Here is an 18,430-nt window from a genome sequence, read left to right as displayed (position 1 = left end):
ATTTAACATTATATTAAATTAAAATTAAAGCCAATTAAATTATATTTGATGCCCCGTTTGTTTAAATATAATTATTACTTTTTTATTAATTATATATAAAAAATAATAATTTTTTATTAAAAATTAACCTTAAATTAAGATAGAATTTTTATAATTTATCAATTAATAAATTTTAATTATGTGTTAATTAAATAATGCTTTTTTAAATTATTTTTGTGCCTTCTTAATCGATCATATTAAAGGAAACATCAATTTTTAATGAAGTTAATCTTAAATTTTATACTATAGCCTCAAAAAAATTATTAATTCCATAATTTTATATAACTCCATTACTTAAATTTATATTTATTTTTTAAAGAAATTTTAATTTATTTAATTATTATCCTAAATATATAATATCATTTGAATATATGTTATTTTTCCTTTTTATTTTTGTATGAAAAAAAATAAAAATAATATAAATTAAATACTAATAAGATAATCTAAGTTTTTTTAAGATTTATATTTAACAAATACTCTTAGTAAGTTTTTAGAATGAATTTTAACATTGTAAGAAGTCTTTTCCAATGAATTTCTAAAAAAAAATAATTAAATCTTAATTAGTAATTTATAAACCATTTAAATCTTTATTGAAATGATAAAATATTCCTAAAAGATCTTTATATTCATATTCGTCAATTGATTTCAAATCTTAGATATATTCATTTAATTTATTAATACTTTATTGTTCTTTTAATGTTTAAATTATTTATTTGTTTTATTCTAAATACTAAAATAAAATCTGATTTTTTTAAGTTTTTTCTAACTTCTTATTTTTCCTTTCATTAGAAATTTTCTTTTTAATATTATCCAAAACTAAGTTTAATTAATTTAAATTAAACATATTTATTTTTCCAGCTATTTAAGTTACTCCTGTTTTTTGAATATAATTGTTTGATAAATTTAATTTTAATATTTAGACATTTTAAGGCTTTTCTATTTATCTAAAAAATACAACAATCCATTAACTATCTAGATTATTTTGACTATTTTTTTTTAAACAAAAAATACTATTATATATAATATAACTATTTATTAAACCTAAAATCTAAAATCAAAGTTTTTAACTTGTTTAAAGATTTTAATGATTTAGCCATTTCAAAAGGAGTTTTTTATATATTATCATCATATTTTTATTAAGCTTTATTCATATTAACTATTAATTATTATTATGTATTCAAATTATTTTAACTTATTTATACATGAAGTTTTTCTAAATTTTATATTTTTTAAATTTCTTAAAAAATTCCCTTTGCTGTCAAAGGTTTAATACCTAAATTATTTAAACCTAATTTAAGTTCAACCAAAGAATTCAAATTCGAAGTTATTTTTAAAATATCATTTTATAATAATTATTGATTCTAACTAATTTTTATATAATAAATTATACAATTTATTAAAATACCTAATATTTAGATCAAGTATTTTTAAATTTATTAACTTTGACAATTTATTTTATATTGTTTAAGCTACATCACTATTTAAAAGATTATTTTCTAAATTAAGGGATAAATTTTAACATAAATCGAATATTTTATTTATTATTTATTGGATATATATTCCAATTATTTTGCCATTTCTATTTTATAATAAAAAGTAAATAATAATTTTAAAATTTACTATAATTAAATGCAATAAATTTTAATATTTATATGAGTTTAAAGAATTTAAGAAATGCATCTGCAAATTAATAATTGTAAATTTTAACTTTTTATTAGATAATATCTTAATATATAAATTTTTTAAAAAATCTTTAATTTACTTATTACTAAGAAAAGGATAATATTCTATATTTAACATTCTAATATTAGAATTATAAATATTTATTTTATCATCTATTTTAAAAATGCTTTATTAATGATTTATATATATCCCAATATTAAAATTATAATTTTAAGTTATTAAATTTTAGTTTATTAATACTTTCCTAAATTTTATATTTAAAAGTAGAATCAATTATATATTACTTAAGAATTATTTCGAGATAATGTATATTTTTTTCATAAAGAAGCTAATTTAATACTTATATATGTAAAATATCAAGTTAATTAGAACTAATTAATAAAAATAAAAGTATTAAAATAGAAAATAATAATATATTGTATTTTAATTTACTTATTTATAATTATTAAATATTTAATCTATAAAAATTTCTATTAATATAAATTATTTATTTTTAAAAAATCTGAAGGGTTATTGTTATTATTTAAAAAAATAGCTATTTAATTTCTTTTAAATTGTTTTTTTTTTTTTTTTTATAAACAAAATTAATTACTATATAATCTAAAATTTGTTTATTTTTTTTTCAATTTTATAAAAAGTATTAATAATTTAAACTATCTATTTTTCTTAAAAAGAAAGCCCTCTTTTTTACAAAAAAATAAATAAGTAAAAATATCTTTATTTATTATAAAAATTTATATTTTAAATACATCATTGAAAATTTAAAATTCTAGCATTCTACTAAAAAATCAATAATTTTATCGAAAATATTTATTGCTTCATGAGACTAAATTTTAAGTTTACTACATATTTTAAATCATATGTATTTTAAAAAATTATATAAATAAATATTATACCTAAAATTCAAACTTAGTTTCTTTATTTTCTAGAAATTTTTAAAACAATCAAAATCATTTAAATTAATATTCTATTAATTAGAAAAGTTTATATTAAACTAATTAATATCCATGCATTATTTATGCTTAATATTTTTAAGTTTTTCAAAGACAGAGATATTTTAAATAATTATTTTTTTAGGTAATTTCATAAAGTTTTTATCATGAATCATTTCATTAACAAAAAATTACATATTAACCATAATATTTATGATTTTTTCATTTAAAAATACTTTTTTAATAAAATTTACACAAGTAATTACAATTCTTAATAAAAGTAAAATAAAAGAAATAAAAGTAAACCAGTTTACAGTCCAAGTTTCCATTAAAATATTATTAATAATCTAAATTATCAAAATAGGTTAACTTTTGAAAGCAAAATCACACACTTCATTTACTAAAAGTAATAATTCAAAGTTTTCTTCTTAAAATATTTAAAAAATAGAGCACTTTTTATTTATTTCGATTGCTATCAAATTATATAATTCTTAATTATTTTATATTTTTGTTTATGATTAATGGCTGATATATGAATTATAATTATTATTAATATACTTATTATTATTTGCATTAATGCTATAACTATTATTTAATATACTATGTCTGTAATTATTACATTAATTAATATTTTATAGTGTTAAATCTATTTTGTTGTTTGATTTAATATTATATTATATTTATTATGTTATTTATGGTAAAGATTAATCAATTTAATTTAGATTTTATTACTATTTTGTATTAGCTAGTTTTATAGAGTTAGTTAGATTTTTATTATCTTATTAATTTTAATTATATACTTATCTTGCTAATTCAATTAATTAAGAAAAGTAACTTTTTAAAAAAAATTATTTATAAAAAAAAAAATATATATATTTTTTTTTTCAAAATTTACGATGAAAAAATTACATTTGTTTTTTTATATATAACTAAATAAATAAAAATTGGTAAAATATTAAGGAAAGCTGATAATGTTAATTATAAAGAAAAATAGCAATGATTATAAATATTTTATGGAAAAATTAATTACTTTAATTTTATTTATTTAACTTATTTATATTTCAAATAAATATAATTTAGTGTTAAGTACCATATTATTAAATTTATAAAAAAATAAATTACAATTATGGATATGTAAAATTTTTTTATCCTATGATCTATAAAATTTTAACTTATTAAGTAAATAAAATCAAATAAATTTTAAAAAATAGCGAGTATTAATCTTATAAAAATCAATTAATATTTAGAGTTGCTTTGGAATTCTACAAGGTAATTTCTATTCATTAATTTTAAGGTATTCTTAAATACAAATATTAGTTATATTGTTCAAAAATATTAGAAAAAAAATTAATAATAATAATAATATTTTATGTTACAATTTAATATACTTTGAAATCTAAAAATATTAGAAATCTAATTAAAAATAAATATATAAATATAAATTATAAATTAAAATTTTTATTTAATAAATTTAAAGAAATTATCAAAATATATAATTATCATTTATTTTAAACTTTTTATTTATATTAAATGTGATTAAATTTTAATTATTAACTAGATTTATTTTAAAATAATAAAAAATAAAATAATATATAAATGGAAAAAGTTGATAAAAAAAATTTATAATTAAACAATAAATTTAATTTATATATAATTAAATTTTAAAAATTTTTTAAGAATTTTAATTTTAATTAAAATTAAAAAAATATATTTACAAAAAATAAGTACTTACTTTTATTATAATAACATTTTTAAGTTGAATTTATAAGAAATTTATTTATATTATAACTTATATTTGATAAATTGATATGTTATATATGCTATTTTATTGTTAAAATATATTTATGCATTTTTAAAAATATTAATATTTTAATATTGTATATTTTAATATAAATTTGATTTTTTTTATATTTTAAATGTATCTAAAAGCATAAAAATATAAATTATATACAATAAAATAAAATTATAATACAGAATGAATTACTTTGAAAAAAAATATTAAAAACTTTCAAAATATTTAATAAATGATAAATTTCGAATAATAGCAGAAGATGTAGATTTTTTATTAAATAAATATAACCCAGCTCCTTAAGAATAATACTAAAACGAAATATTAAACGAACAAACAGGTTTTTTATTATTATAAAAAAATATTATTTAAGATTAAACAAAAGGAATATTAATAAAAATGAGTATCGCAGGTTCTTGTTTAGGATTAGCATTAACTTTAAGTCTTAGAAGATATTTACCAAACTAATTTAGTTAAATATCCTTAAAAAGAATGGCTATAGACACATTATTAATTATGGGAGGTTATACATATTTTAGTAAATAAGCTACATATCAAGTACATTATAATTTAACAACAATAAGAAGAGAATTATTAAATTAATGTAATAGTGATTTTATAAAACATAAAATTGTACAAAAAAATTAATATGAATATATATTTAAAAAAAAGGAAGATATATTTAGAGACGTATTTACTTAAAAAGAATTAGAATAATGGATAAAAAAAAATGAATAAATAGCTTTATTATTTGGAATTAAAAATAATGAATAAAGTAATGAAAATTAAATATGATTAATATAAATAAAATCAAAATAAAAAAAAATATAAAATAATATAAATATATAAATATATAATAATATATATATATATATATATATATATATATATATATTTATATATTTATATTTAATTTTAATTTTTTTTACTTTTATTTCACTAATTTATATACTCTATATTTAAAATTATATTTGCAATTCCTTTTTTTCTCATATCTGTAGGAATATGATTAGGATTTTTATTTAAACCTTAAAAATCTCTTAGATTAAATTACAATTTTTTTTCTTATATTTCTTCTAAAATATATGGTTTTAAATCTATTTAAAAATCTCCTAAAAATAATTCTCTATTATCTTTTACTCTATAAAATCCTATATATACATGTTATTTTTTAAATTTTATTAAATCTTTTAATTAAAATTCCTATTGTATATTTTCCTTTAATAAATCTTCATAATATAAATTATTTGATTTTTATTTATTATTTTTACAAGTTTTTATCTATATAAAATATTGTTCTTTTTTTCCTTCTTAAGTCAATATATTAAAAAAACTAATTTTTTCAAATTATATAATAACCTTAATTTATTAATCTTTTATTTATTCTTCATTTATTTATTCAATTTCTTGATTTTTTATTTGATTTTTTTAATTATTATTTTTCTTTTTTTATTTTAATTAGTGAAATCTTAATATGCTTTCAGCCAAAATACGATGTTTTGCATAATCTTCCTCTTATTTTTTGCTTTAAATAACTGGAGGAAGATTAATCATTCGATTAGCCAAGTTTAAATTATCCATAAAAATTCTTTAAAGTTCTCTCTTTTATCCCAAAGAGTGTTTACCCACTGTTTTTCGAAAATTTTACGATGATCTAGACCCTTTAAACCCCTTTGAGTTCGTTGTTTTTGCAAAATCAGTTGATGTTTTTTTCATTTAAGTATCTATTGTTTACACTTAAGGGTCCATTTTATTCATTTATGGGTCTATTTTATTCATTTAAGAGTATGCATTTGAAGAGTCTGCTTTTTGCATTTAGGAATCTGTATTTATATTTTTATATTCAAACTTTGGCTAATTTATTTCAATAAGTTTCTTCTCTAATGTTTTATCGTTTATTATTCGACTCCTTTCTTAAGTTTTCATTTAAAATCGAGTAGCTTTTTCATGATTTATTTACGAATTAAATTCCATGTTTTGTATTTTTTGAACTTTTTCCTGGATTTTTATTGGCTTGTTTTTTATCTAAAAAAGTCTTTTTTAATGACTTTGATATTCTCGTTCTTGGTTTCTTTCTAAATAAACACGTTTTAATATGTATTTACTTCCTTTCATTTTTTATTATTACTTATTAGTATAAAAACGTTTCTTTTTTTATTTAAATAAATATCAAATCAGCTAATTATTTTTTTATATTTATTTAAAAAATATGTTAGTATAAAATAATATAAAAATTATTTCTTTTATAATAAAAAAATATTTTTATTTTGTTTTATTTATTTTTTTATTCGAAAATCTAAATATTATTTAATTAAATATCAATTTTATAAATAAATATTTGCAACCACAAATAAAGTATAAGAAAAAAGAAAAATAAAAAAAATGAATAAAAATATTCAAAGTTTAACTATGGAAATTTTAAATGAAGTATCTTTAGAAAAAATATTATAATTTAATTTTAATGAAGAATAATTAAAAAATAATTTTCAATTAGTAATAAAATTTCTGAAAAATCTTTATGAATTTGACATTTAAAAAAAAAAGAAATTGAACATTTAAAATAAGAAATTTCTTCCTAAGAATAAACAATTTAAAAAATAAAAAATGAAAGTGAAAATATAGGTACTCTATAATAATAATTTGGAATTATAAATAATTAAATTTTTTAATTAACTTAATCAAATTAAGATTTATAAAATAAATTTTAAGAATTACAAAAAGAAAATTAATAATATAAAGAAGATAATCTATAATCTTAAATATATACCCAAAAATTAAATACCAATTTATAAAATCTAACTTAAACTTAATAAAATATTTAACTAGCACTCAATCAAATGAATAATTCTGAAAATTTATTAAAAGAAAAAACTTAATAAATTTCAGAAAATAAAAAGGAATTAGGTTTTTAATTAAATATAAATTAATTTTGCAATTAAAATAATTTATTTTCTATTTTATTATTTATTTTATAGAAAATTTAAAAAAAATTATATTAATTCATGACGGAGCAATAAAGTAAATTCAAGACTAAAAATAATAAAATGGAATAATTAATAAAGATTAATAATCACATAATATTGTTTTAGATAAAATTTATTAAGATTTAATTAATATATAATTAAAATTAGATTGTTTTTAAGGAAAGTAAATTACTTTTATAAATAATATTATCATAAAATTAATTTATATAAAAAGCATTGATGAACAAGAAGATAAAAAAGAATAACTTCATTAATTTGTTGAAAAAGCAAGCCCTAAATTTTAAAATTTAGAAGATAGTTTTTATGAAATTGAGGATTAAATAAAATAAACAATCGAATAATTATAAAAAAAAATTTAAAAAAAATCTTTTTAATAATTAAATAAAGATTGCTATGCTTAAAAGAACTTAGATATAATATAAAATGATTTAACTTAATTATAAAATATTTATTAAAATATATCTGTAAAACTTAAAAATAACATAATCAAAATTATAAATATATTTCTTTATCAATAAAGGATGAAAATAAAGAAAAATTAGTATCTCATTAAAGAAAAGTTAATGAATTAAAAACAAATTTTGATGATTATACAATAAAATAATTAAAAAATAAATAAAATGATGATTAAATAATAGAAATAAAAAATTTAGATATAAATAATATTAATTTAAATTAAAAATAAACTAACAATTGTAAAGATAACAATAAAAATTATAACATTAATTAGGTAAAAAGTAATTAAGTTGAAAGATAAAAAAATTAATAAAGTAATAATAATAATAATAATAATAATAATAATAATAATAATAATAATAATAATAATAATATTGATCATAATAATAATAATAATAATATTGATCATAATAATATTAAAAATCTAAGTGTTAATTAAGATAATGACGAAAATTTAATTAAATTTAAGAAAAATATAGTTTCTTAATTTAGAAATTTTAAAGACGATTTATAAAATAAAATAAGCAAACAAGATCTAAATAAAATATTAGATGAAATAATAAAATAAAGTATTGAATAATTAGAAGAAAAATTTACAAAAAAAGAAGATACTCATTAAGCTTTATAATCCATTGAAAAAAAAGTTTATTATTTTACATAAAAAAAAAAATGTCATTTATTTAAAAAAAAGATAAACAATATGCATTAAAATGTTAAAAATTTGCAAAATATATCTAATTTAGATGAAGAAAGTGCTGTTGTAAAAAAATAAATCTGGAAATGTTTAGCATGTGACAAATCTTAAAATAATTACACTGGAAAGATAGGTTCATATAGAGTTTGGGTAATTTTTATATATTATTTTTTTATACTTAATAATTAAATAATTTTTTAAGAAAAAATTTCCTTTACCAAAAGAAATTTCTTGTGAAAGAACTAATGGAAATGTAAAGATTAAAAATATTTTATTTTAAATACAAAAATATTAATTATAAAAAAATAGTCTTCTTAAGGTTACAAAGTAATTTAAGAATAAATTAAAATAAGAGCAAAACAAAGTAACATAAAAGATAATAAATCAATGAATATTTCATATGAAAATACTTAGCACTCAAGAAACGAAGAAGTTATTAAAGATGATGAAAAAAATTTATCTTTAATATATGATTTATCAAAAACTTAAAAATTGCCTTATCTTTTGTTTAAATCATAAAAAATTAAGATTTAACAAAATAGAGCTAAATCTAATCATATTTAAAATAGTTGAAAAAAATGAATTAATTAATTAAAAAAATTATATTAAAAATTTAATGATTAATAATGTTTTATTTGTATTTTATTTTATAATAAATTTAAATAATCTAAAAAAATAATTACCATAATAAAAATTTTATTATAATTTTGATTATGTATATATATATATATATATATATATATATATATATATATATATATATATATGTATATGTATATGTATATTTTTTAATATTTTAAATTAAATTTGTTTATATTTATATTTTTTTTTTTATATATATTTATCATGAATTCTATTTAAGTTTTTATTTATAATAATATGTCTATTATTTCTAATTTATATCTTTATTAATTTATTGTATTTAATAGATATATAAATTTTTGTATATCAAAATCTTAAGTAAAAAAATATAAATAACTCTTATAAAATTTTGATGACTATAGTAAAAATTGATATATATAAATCCAAATTTAAAAATTATTATAAATATTAAAAATTATTTAAGTATTATAATATAATTGCTATATTATATAAACATTATTATAAAATATACAAAAAAATAATATATATTTACTTAATAAATGGGTCATTGTATAACTAAAAATGGTTCAAACAAGAAAAATGCATTTTAAGGATAACAAAGATAAAATTATAATAAAAATACTACAATTAATGAACAACTAATATTTAGTAACAAAAATAAAAACATTTTGACTTTTAATGTTAGAATTTCAAATATAAAAGCTAAAAATTTACCAGTTGTAAGATATGATTTACTTATATAAATATTTATTACATCTTATATATTTTGCTTTTTGTTTCATAATATATTCATTTATTTTATTTTATAAAATTAAAGCAAAATTCTAGGTTAACATTAGTTTTTGGAAATAATAATTATTTATATAAAACTGAATAAATAAATAATAATAACCCTCACGTAAAAAAATAACAAGAATATTAAAATTTATAAAAAAAATAATAAAATATAGTGGAAAATTAGCGAAGAATTTATGTATACTTGTGAAGCTGAATCTTTAAAAACTTCACATTTTAATATGGTAAGTAAAAAAGAATATATTAATATTATAAAAAAAATATAAAAATATATTTAAATTAATAAAAAAAATATAAAAATAATAAATATATATATAAATATTTAAATATATAAATAAATAAGTATATTTAAGATGATTCAGGAAGTTTAGTTTCTTAAATATCTTTAACCTTATTTGATATATGTACTGGCCCAATTCATAACGATATGTTTTTATAAACAAAAGAAGTATAGAAAAAATACATAAAATAAAAACTATATAATTTATAGTAAGTAGATAATGGAAGAATAACATTTGATATAAAAATGGCACAAATGATTAACATGAAAATATCTTGTAAATCTTTAAATATGATTTTGGATGAAAATTTAAGTGAAAAAGCTTATAATTTTTCTATGTAAATAAAAGTAAAAAAAAAAAAAAAATTCTCATTAAATAATAAATAAAAAGTCTCACAATTTTGATTATTAAAGTGAACATTCATCAAATTTCTTTAATCCAGGATATGCGTTTTCATCTAAACACACATAATTAGCTTGTACTGACGAATAAGAATTAAATTAAGCTTAATATGAAAATTTTGATTATAATTTTATATAAGAATTTACAAGAAAAAATTATATTCCAAAATCATTTGTAGTTAAAAAGAAGCCGAAAAAAATGAACGAGACCCCAAAAAACAAAGAAATTCCTAAATAGAGAGAAAATAATATTTTAATTGATAAGTTAAAAGCAATATAAAGCGGAGACTCCTTTAAATACAAGAAAGGAATAGTAACTTCAAAAAGTAGATTTACAAGCTGTGTAATTAAAAGTGGAGGGCTTGATTATAAATAAATTATATAAGAAAATACTCCTTCATTTTAACACTAATAATAATTTTAAGCTTCCACTTTTGAATAGTTATAAGGTTATAAAGAGCTCAAATGGGAATTTCGAGATCAACATGATTAAGAGACACCTCATATTAATTTACAAATTTATGCTGATGAATTCGCTTCTTCTACTTTTTAAATGATTCTTTGGGCTAATCAAAATCCTGAAATTGAATAAACAATAAAAGATTAAAGTATTTATTATATCAAAAAACAATAAAAAAAAATAATAAAAAAAAAAATAGTTACTACTTAAGTATAACCAACATTAAGTATGAAAAAAATAATTAAGCATCAAGTTAATAGTAAAGAAATATATTTGGACCATAAATTAATAGGTCATGGATATGTATAAATGATAAAGTTCTTATCAGAAGACGTAGGTATTAAAATAGAATAGGAATAATTTATAATCTGTGAAATTAATATTAATAAAAGTAAATTATGGAATTAAGGATGCTAAGTAGGCATTTGGAAAGGCGAATTTATTGTTTCTCATTAGCCTTTTTTGAAATAATTAATTGCAGGAGTAAGAACTGAGGAAGGAATAGTAAAAGCAAGTTCCTTATATATAAAAAAGTAGAATTTAAATTAAAAAACAACTCTTCCAAGAGAAGTAAATTATTACTTATTTTTTGATTTTATTTTTTCGTTTATTTTTTTTAAGTTTAAAAACTTAATGAATAAAAAAATAGCACTGGAAGAATCTGTTTTTAAACTTTATGATACCAATTTAACTTATAGAGATAGATAAAATATTAATAATGATATTAGAATGCATTTGAGTAGAATTATTGAATGTTTACATATTCACACTTTATAGGTAAAGAATTCAAATTTTTATATATTCTAAAAATAAATAAATAATAATATTTTAATAATTTAAAAAGGGTAGTTAATACCTTTATAGTAATGAAGAAGAGCTTATAAGGGTTTAGGATCTTTTAATTAATTTGGCATAACATTTACTTGAATATGCAGATTAAGTAGATGAATCTTTAAGAGAACTTTATTATGAAGCGCTAATTTTGATAAATAATAGGGAAGAACTGGACTTAAGTTATATTGGCTTTTAACAAGAATAAATGGAATAATATATCAAATCAGGAAAGACATTACCTAATGTAAAAAATTTGGAAGTTTAAGCAATAGAAAAATAACCTTTGTTAAAAAAAATAAAGATTTGTTTAACTTATGAAAGCTATTTAATAGAAACATTAGAAAATGTACTTATTAAATTAGATTAAAAAGGTGGGAATGAAAAAGAAAGGTAATTTATTGAAAATTTCTGTGCTTTAGCTTTCTTTAGAATTCCTTAATTTAAAGTACATTTTAAATTTTCCTTATATACATATATTACTTTTTAAAATGATGTTTTTTTTTTTCACTAAACTCAATCATTAAATAAAAGGTTAAATTCCATTTTTTCAAATCTTTTTCTTTTTATTTTCAATTTAATTTTTTTAAAAAAATAAATATTAATGTTTAAAAATAATATTTTATTGTTTTATAATTTTATTTTTTTAATTTAAGAAAAAATTTCTTGAATGCCTTGAAAATGAATAAGGAAAAGAAAAAAATCCATAAATTGATGAATGGTTTGATAATATTTCTAGTATTAATTTGAATGGTAAAACTAGTTTCTTAGCCAGTCTTTTTTCTTGGGAATAAAACTATTATTAATATTTAGAAAGTTAAACTAAACATAAAGAACATCAAGATAAATTAATACAAGTACTTGAAAATAAAAATTGGTAAAAAAGAATTTATAAAGCAGGAGTTGCCTATTTTAGTTTCCTAGCTGAATGGTGTAGGTATATTAATAAATAATTTGCTAATAAAGATTAAATTCTTTGGTATATAATTCCCGGTTATTATAATTTAGTTAAAGTTTTCTTAATTAAAATGCGGAAAATTGAAACCAAACTTTTCCCTGAAAATTTAAAAGATACATCACTGATTTTACTTTATAATGAATAAAATTTAAACATTTATATTACTATTATGTATAATAAAACAAAGTAATTTTTATATTTAAAACATAATTATTTTAATTTATTCTTTAATAAGTGCTTACGATGGTATTAATGTTTTTTATTCTTTTGATTTAATAAAATAATGGTTTCAAACAATAAAAGAAAACGGAAAGAAAATTCCTACGAATTTCGATTATGATTTCTTTTTTAAAGGTATAAAGATTACTTTGTAAGGAGAAAACTTTGTTTGTATTTCTAAAGTTTTATAACTTTTATATTATTGCTATGAACTTTTACCTTGTAAAATATATAATAAATATATATTTTTTTAACTTTTTTATTAAAGGGTTATAAAAAAGGCAATTATAAAAAATCATTTTCACAAATATGTTCTTTAAATTATTTATGCACTGGTCTAGAAATGTTAGATATTTATTCCATTGCTTTTTAATTTATAAAATTTACCATATACATCATACATATAGAGGAAATAACAAACTTTTGTAAGAATATATATTTAAAAAAAAGACTTATAAATAATTAAATAAAAAAGAACAATTCAAAAAGAATTACTAAAGTTAAACTAAAATGTTTACTAAGAAAAAAAAGAAGACAAAATACATATTCTAGTAAAAAAAAATACTAATAAAATAAAACATATTAACAAAAAATAAAATAGAATGAATACATATATGAAGATTATTAAAGAATGATAGCAATATTAGAAGAAGCTAAAAGAAGAATAATTAAATTTTAAAAACAAAACGAAATACAAAAGTTAATAATGCAGAAACCAAAAATATCAAAACTTAAATTAATACATAAAAAGCGAAAATAATAAAAACTAAAACAAAGTTTTTTATAAGCAGAAAGTTTAGAAGATAATAATTAGCTGTTAGAATCTTTAAATTTATCAATAATATCAAGATAATAATCAATAGCATCATTAAATTATGTAAATAAAATGGAATCCTAAATGCAAGCATCAAATAAAGAAATAAACTTGGATTAAATTTAGAAAGAAGAAAATAATTTTTTAAATTAGTCAGAAAGCGATATAAAAAGTATTTCGAGTATCGAGAGTATATTGAATGAAATAAATGATAATTTAGATGAAAAAGAATAAAATAAAAAAAAAAATATAGTAAAGAAAAGATAAAAATAGAGAAGAAAATCTGAAGTTTTAGCTTAAACTTAATAATAAACATAAAGTAATTGTGAATACAAAATACCAAGTGCTATAAATTTTTTAAATGTTGACAATAAATAATAATATCTATCAAAGTTAAATTCTCCTGCTAAAAATTTAGAGAAGTTATTATAAAGTGAATTAAATAAAAAATAAAAACAGTTCTTTAAAAAAGAAATAAATATAAAAAGCATAAGAAAAATCCACGTACCTGGACAAAACTAAAATAATAAAGGGATAAAAATATACAGAAGATATAAGGATGAAAATGAAGGTTAAGAGAAGTTAAGAATCCCAAAAAGTTGTTTGAAATATCTTATTGAATCTTGGGAAGATTTTGATGAAATTAGAAAAAAATATAATTAATGGATTGGTGAATGGCTTGATATTTATTAAAAAGATGAAAATTTAAATGATGACGAGATCATTTAAAAAATTATTAATTTAAATACTCCTGATATGCATGTCACTGTTCCTTAAGATGAATCAGATTTTTAAAATGAATTTAAAATTAATTTTGATAATGAGTGGTGATATATTATATTATTTATAAAATAAATGTCTTTATCAATATGTTATAAATATATTTTTTATAGTATTTTATTATGTATTATTTCAAAGACTTTTTTTTTTTAAGGATTTATATATTTTAACTTTTTGAGAAAAATACTTGTATCTTTTTTTAATTGATAAACATTATTAATAATTAAGTTTAGTTTAATTTTTTTTTTTATAATATAAAGGTTTATAACATTAAGTTATATTTAAACTAAAAATATATATTTAATATAATTATTTATAAGTTTATATATATAATGAGTTTTTTAAAAATTTAACTAAAAAACATTTGAATATAAAAGAAACTATATAACAAAACGATATTCTTTTATTTTGTTTGAAAAATTAAAACAAAATAAGAGATAATCCACAATACAAATAAAAAATTAAATAATAAACCTAAATTGATAATAAATTAAATAACAAAATAAGAAAATCAATAATTATAAAAGCAAAATAAAGAAAATATTAAAATAATAGTAATATTCTTAATAAAAAATAAGTAAATTTTAATTATCTCATTCATTTCCTTCTTGATCTTAAAATTCAGAAATAGAAGTTGAATAATAAGTGAATAAATATAAAAAAAATAGTGTAGTTTTTCAGATTAATAAAAACTAGTTTGTAAAAAGAAATGAACATAAGTGTTAGAAAAAAGTTGTATATTAAAATAATTTAAAAATAAATTTAGTAATATCAAAATAAATATTTAATAAATAAATTAATATATTAAATTAGCTTTCAGAATATGATGAAGAAAATTTTCAAGGAAACACCATTTTTCAATGATAAAAAGTTAAATTTTAATGGCCTTCAAATATCTATATTTTAATTTAATAAATAATAATATTAATAAAAATATTTAAAATATAAATAAAGATCATATATAAAAATTTATATTAATAACAATAGTTTATAATTCAGCACAAGTTTAAATAAAAACATAATTAATTTTTTCAATATAATTTAAAAGAATAAACTCATTAAAATAATACATTAAAAATTTTAAAAAAGTATAAATAATAATGATTTTTTATTGAAAATCATATAGATTATAATAATTCTTTTATTCATTTTAAATAAAGGAAAAATATTAAAATCCTTTAAAATAAAATACCCTTTTTCCTCCTTAACCAAAATAAAAAATTATATATCAAGATAGGTGCCTTTCAACACTAGCTTAGATTCGCCATAATGCTTTTCTAATAAAAAGAAAAAAAAAAATTACATTATTTTAGAGAAGAGGTGCTATTATGATGTAGAAATAACAACAATTGTTAAGTATTGTAATAAAGTAATAAAAAAATGGATTTAATAGTAATCTTAATTAATAATGATAGTCTTAGTAATAAAAAATAAATAATATAATTGAATAATTATAAAAAATTGTTTACTTAATTATAATTGGGATAATTTTTAGATAATAAAGGAAGCAAAAATTATGATTAATAAAATAATGAATTAAGGATTTTTAATTATAATAAGAATAAAACAATAATTAAAATAATAATAAATAAGATATAGATTAAAATTTATTGGAAAATAAAATAATGTAAATTTAATATTTTTATGCATCAAAAAAATAAGCTTTTTTTTTTTCTAAATAATAAAACTATAATGCTTTTTTAAATTTTTATGAAGTAATTAAAAATAAAAATGATAATGAATGAAGTAAAATCTTAACCAAAAATTATGAAAATTAAAAACAAATCTTATTTTAGTTTTTATTAATATATGTTTTATTTATAAAAAAAAAAAAAAGTAAAATTTTAATACTTCAGATTCTATTATAAAATTTTATTATATATCCAAATATATATATTAAAAATATATTTATAAAGTACTATTTCTAAAATTAATAAAAATTAATTTTACTAAAATAAAAAATTAACAAACAAACAAAAATAATAAAAAGATAATATCAAATAGAAGAAGGCAATGTAAGTGGCATTCCTGATCTTATAGCTTTAACATAATAAAATAAAAAATCTCCTGTAAGTAATATTTGTACAATTTGTACACCTAAAACAAGATATCCAACATAATTAGGAGCAAATGAGGTAGTATATTTATCAGTATTAAGTTCAGTGTAAGTTTAGATCCAAAAGATAAACTACATAATTCTCGATAAAGATAATGAAGCGACAAAATGTGAAGTATAATTTTCAATTTCTCCTCCTTTTTTTCTAAAAACATCCAATTAAGGAAACATAGCTACACTTTCTAAATACAAGGCAAAAGTCCAGCAGACATCAGCATAAAATTTAGAATTTAAATTAGGATGGAATAAAATAGCCAAAACAAATGTAGGAATAGCAAATAAAAACCATTAAAATGTATCAACATCCCAATTATATGAAAAACTGTATTTAACATAACTTAAATATAAAAGTATTACAGAAAAAATGAAAGTAGCAGTCTCACTTATTCTATAAATTACATCTCCAGTAGAATCATAAGGTAAATAACCATCATTAGTTAAAATGGCTAATAATCTAAAAAATAATAATAAAGAATAACATACTAATGAATTTCTTGATAAACCATTTATAGATTTGCTTTATATCACTTTGTATACTAAAAGTAAGAAACCGAATGCTTATACAAAAGAACTTAAAGTTAATAAGAAAGAAAAATCACCGCTGCTAAAAAATTTAAATACTAATATTACTGTCATCATGAAACCAAACCATTATATTATATCTTTCTATTTTTTTTAAGATTTTGGTTTAAATATTATTTTTTTTTACTTTGTGCTTTTTAGTATAGTTAGATAATTTTGAAGGATCTTTAAACACATCTGATAATTTAATAGGATCGAAATCGTGATCAAACATTTTTTTATTGTTTTTTTTTTAAGGTATATATTATTTCTTTCTTTTAATTATATTTATATATGAATAAATTTTTTTGTAAGGATATTTTTAATTAAATAAATAATTTTATAATTTTTTTTTATTTTATTTTTTATTTTATTTATACATGTGTGCTTTTATATTTCATAATAATTATAAAAATATACAATATAATGAAGCATAAATTATTTTATATAAAAATATATTTAGTTTTATTTTATTATTAAAAAAATATAAAATAATTAATAAATATAAAATGTAAAGAGTAAAAAAATAAAATAGTAAATCTAGCTATTACCTTTTTAATAGAGTATTCATTTTAATATAAAATAAAGAATAAGATAAAATAAGAATATATAAAATAAATAAGCAATTCTTAATATATTAAAAACCAAAAAATCGATTATAATTATAAATTTTTATAATAAGTATATGAAAAAATAAATATATAAAAGTAAAATGATTAAATCAATAAATAATAAAAATATAATTGCGATATAAATATTATTATTTTTTAAAAAAATATTTTTATCTTTATGTTAATAAAAGTTTTTAAATAAATATATAAAAATATTTTAAATATTTATTTAATAAAAAACTAAATTAAAAAATACTGAAATTTTTAAATTATTATAATTGCATAAAAAAATCTTATTTAAACTTTAAATATAAATATGACTAATCTAAATTTAAATTTAGTAACTAAAAATAAAATTGTTTAATAATTATTTTTTAATTTTAGAATTAAAAGAATTAACATTAAATGTATAATATTACTAAT

The 18,430-nt window shown here is 15.8% G+C and overlaps 3 protein-coding genes across 3 annotated transcripts, besides 22 other annotated features; 2 read left to right on the top strand and 1 right to left on the bottom strand. All coding sequences in view use genetic code 6, as the record gives it.

Annotated features, from left to right (window-relative positions):
• Positions 1–4,587: 4,587 nt before the first annotated feature.
• Positions 4,588–4,627: a microsatellite.
• A 612-nt stretch (positions 4,628–5,239) lies between these two features.
• Positions 5,240–5,311: a microsatellite.
• Positions 5,267–5,338: a microsatellite.
• Positions 5,269–5,346: a microsatellite.
• Positions 5,279–5,352: a microsatellite.
• Positions 5,286–5,355: a microsatellite.
• Positions 5,356–5,817: 462 nt separating this feature from the next.
• Positions 5,818–5,869: a microsatellite.
• Positions 5,870–6,184: 315 nt separating this feature from the next.
• Positions 6,185–6,225: a microsatellite.
• An 822-nt stretch (positions 6,226–7,047) lies between these two features.
• IMG5_190370 (hypothetical protein) lies at positions 7,048–10,660 on the top strand (the record flags this gene model as incomplete). Its single annotated transcript, XM_004025145.1, has 7 exons — positions 7,048–7,065; positions 7,575–7,590; positions 8,627–8,727; positions 8,780–8,830; positions 9,998–10,078; positions 10,131–10,199; positions 10,319–10,660. The coding sequence occupies 7 exons, from the start codon at positions 7,048–7,050 to the stop codon at positions 10,658–10,660; spliced, it is 678 nt and encodes a 225-aa protein (XP_004025194.1).
• Positions 8,199–8,299: a microsatellite.
• Positions 9,294–9,362: a microsatellite.
• Positions 9,605–9,648: a microsatellite.
• Positions 9,609–9,648: a microsatellite.
• Positions 10,087–10,126: a microsatellite.
• Positions 10,207–10,280: a microsatellite.
• Positions 10,213–10,290: a microsatellite.
• Positions 10,279–10,316: a microsatellite.
• A 196-nt stretch (positions 10,661–10,856) lies between the features above and the next one.
• Positions 10,857–14,770, top strand: IMG5_190360 (hypothetical protein; the record flags this gene model as incomplete). The annotated part of the gene is made up of 8 exons (XM_004025144.1): positions 10,857–11,265; positions 11,410–11,894; positions 11,962–12,396; positions 12,605–13,092; positions 13,142–13,347; positions 13,394–13,550; positions 13,657–14,227; positions 14,399–14,770. The coding sequence occupies 8 exons, from the start codon at positions 10,857–10,859 to the stop codon at positions 14,768–14,770; spliced, it is 3,123 nt and encodes a 1,040-aa protein (XP_004025193.1).
• Positions 11,280–11,315: a microsatellite.
• Positions 12,539–12,579: a microsatellite.
• Positions 12,568–12,601: a microsatellite.
• A 493-nt stretch (positions 14,771–15,263) lies between the features above and the next one.
• Positions 15,264–15,308: a microsatellite.
• A 268-nt stretch (positions 15,309–15,576) lies between these two features.
• IMG5_190350 (hypothetical protein) lies at positions 15,577–17,631 on the bottom strand (the record flags this gene model as incomplete). The annotated part of the gene is made up of 4 exons (XM_004025143.1): positions 15,577–15,615; positions 16,806–17,281; positions 17,315–17,501; positions 17,545–17,631. The coding sequence occupies 4 exons, from the start codon at positions 17,629–17,631 to the stop codon at positions 15,577–15,579; spliced, it is 789 nt and encodes a 262-aa protein (XP_004025192.1).
• A 114-nt stretch (positions 17,632–17,745) lies between these two features.
• Positions 17,746–17,772: a microsatellite.
• A 199-nt stretch (positions 17,773–17,971) lies between these two features.
• Positions 17,972–18,015: a microsatellite.
• Positions 18,016–18,430: the final 415 nt, after the last annotated feature.

This window comes from Ichthyophthirius multifiliis (assembly GCF_000220395.1).
Source record: "Ichthyophthirius multifiliis unplaced genomic scaffold scaff_1120509251368, whole genome shotgun sequence".
In the NCBI taxonomy this organism is placed as follows: domain Eukaryota; phylum Ciliophora; class Oligohymenophorea; order Hymenostomatida; genus Ichthyophthirius; species Ichthyophthirius multifiliis.
This window is presented reverse-complemented; position numbering and strand designations above follow the sequence as displayed.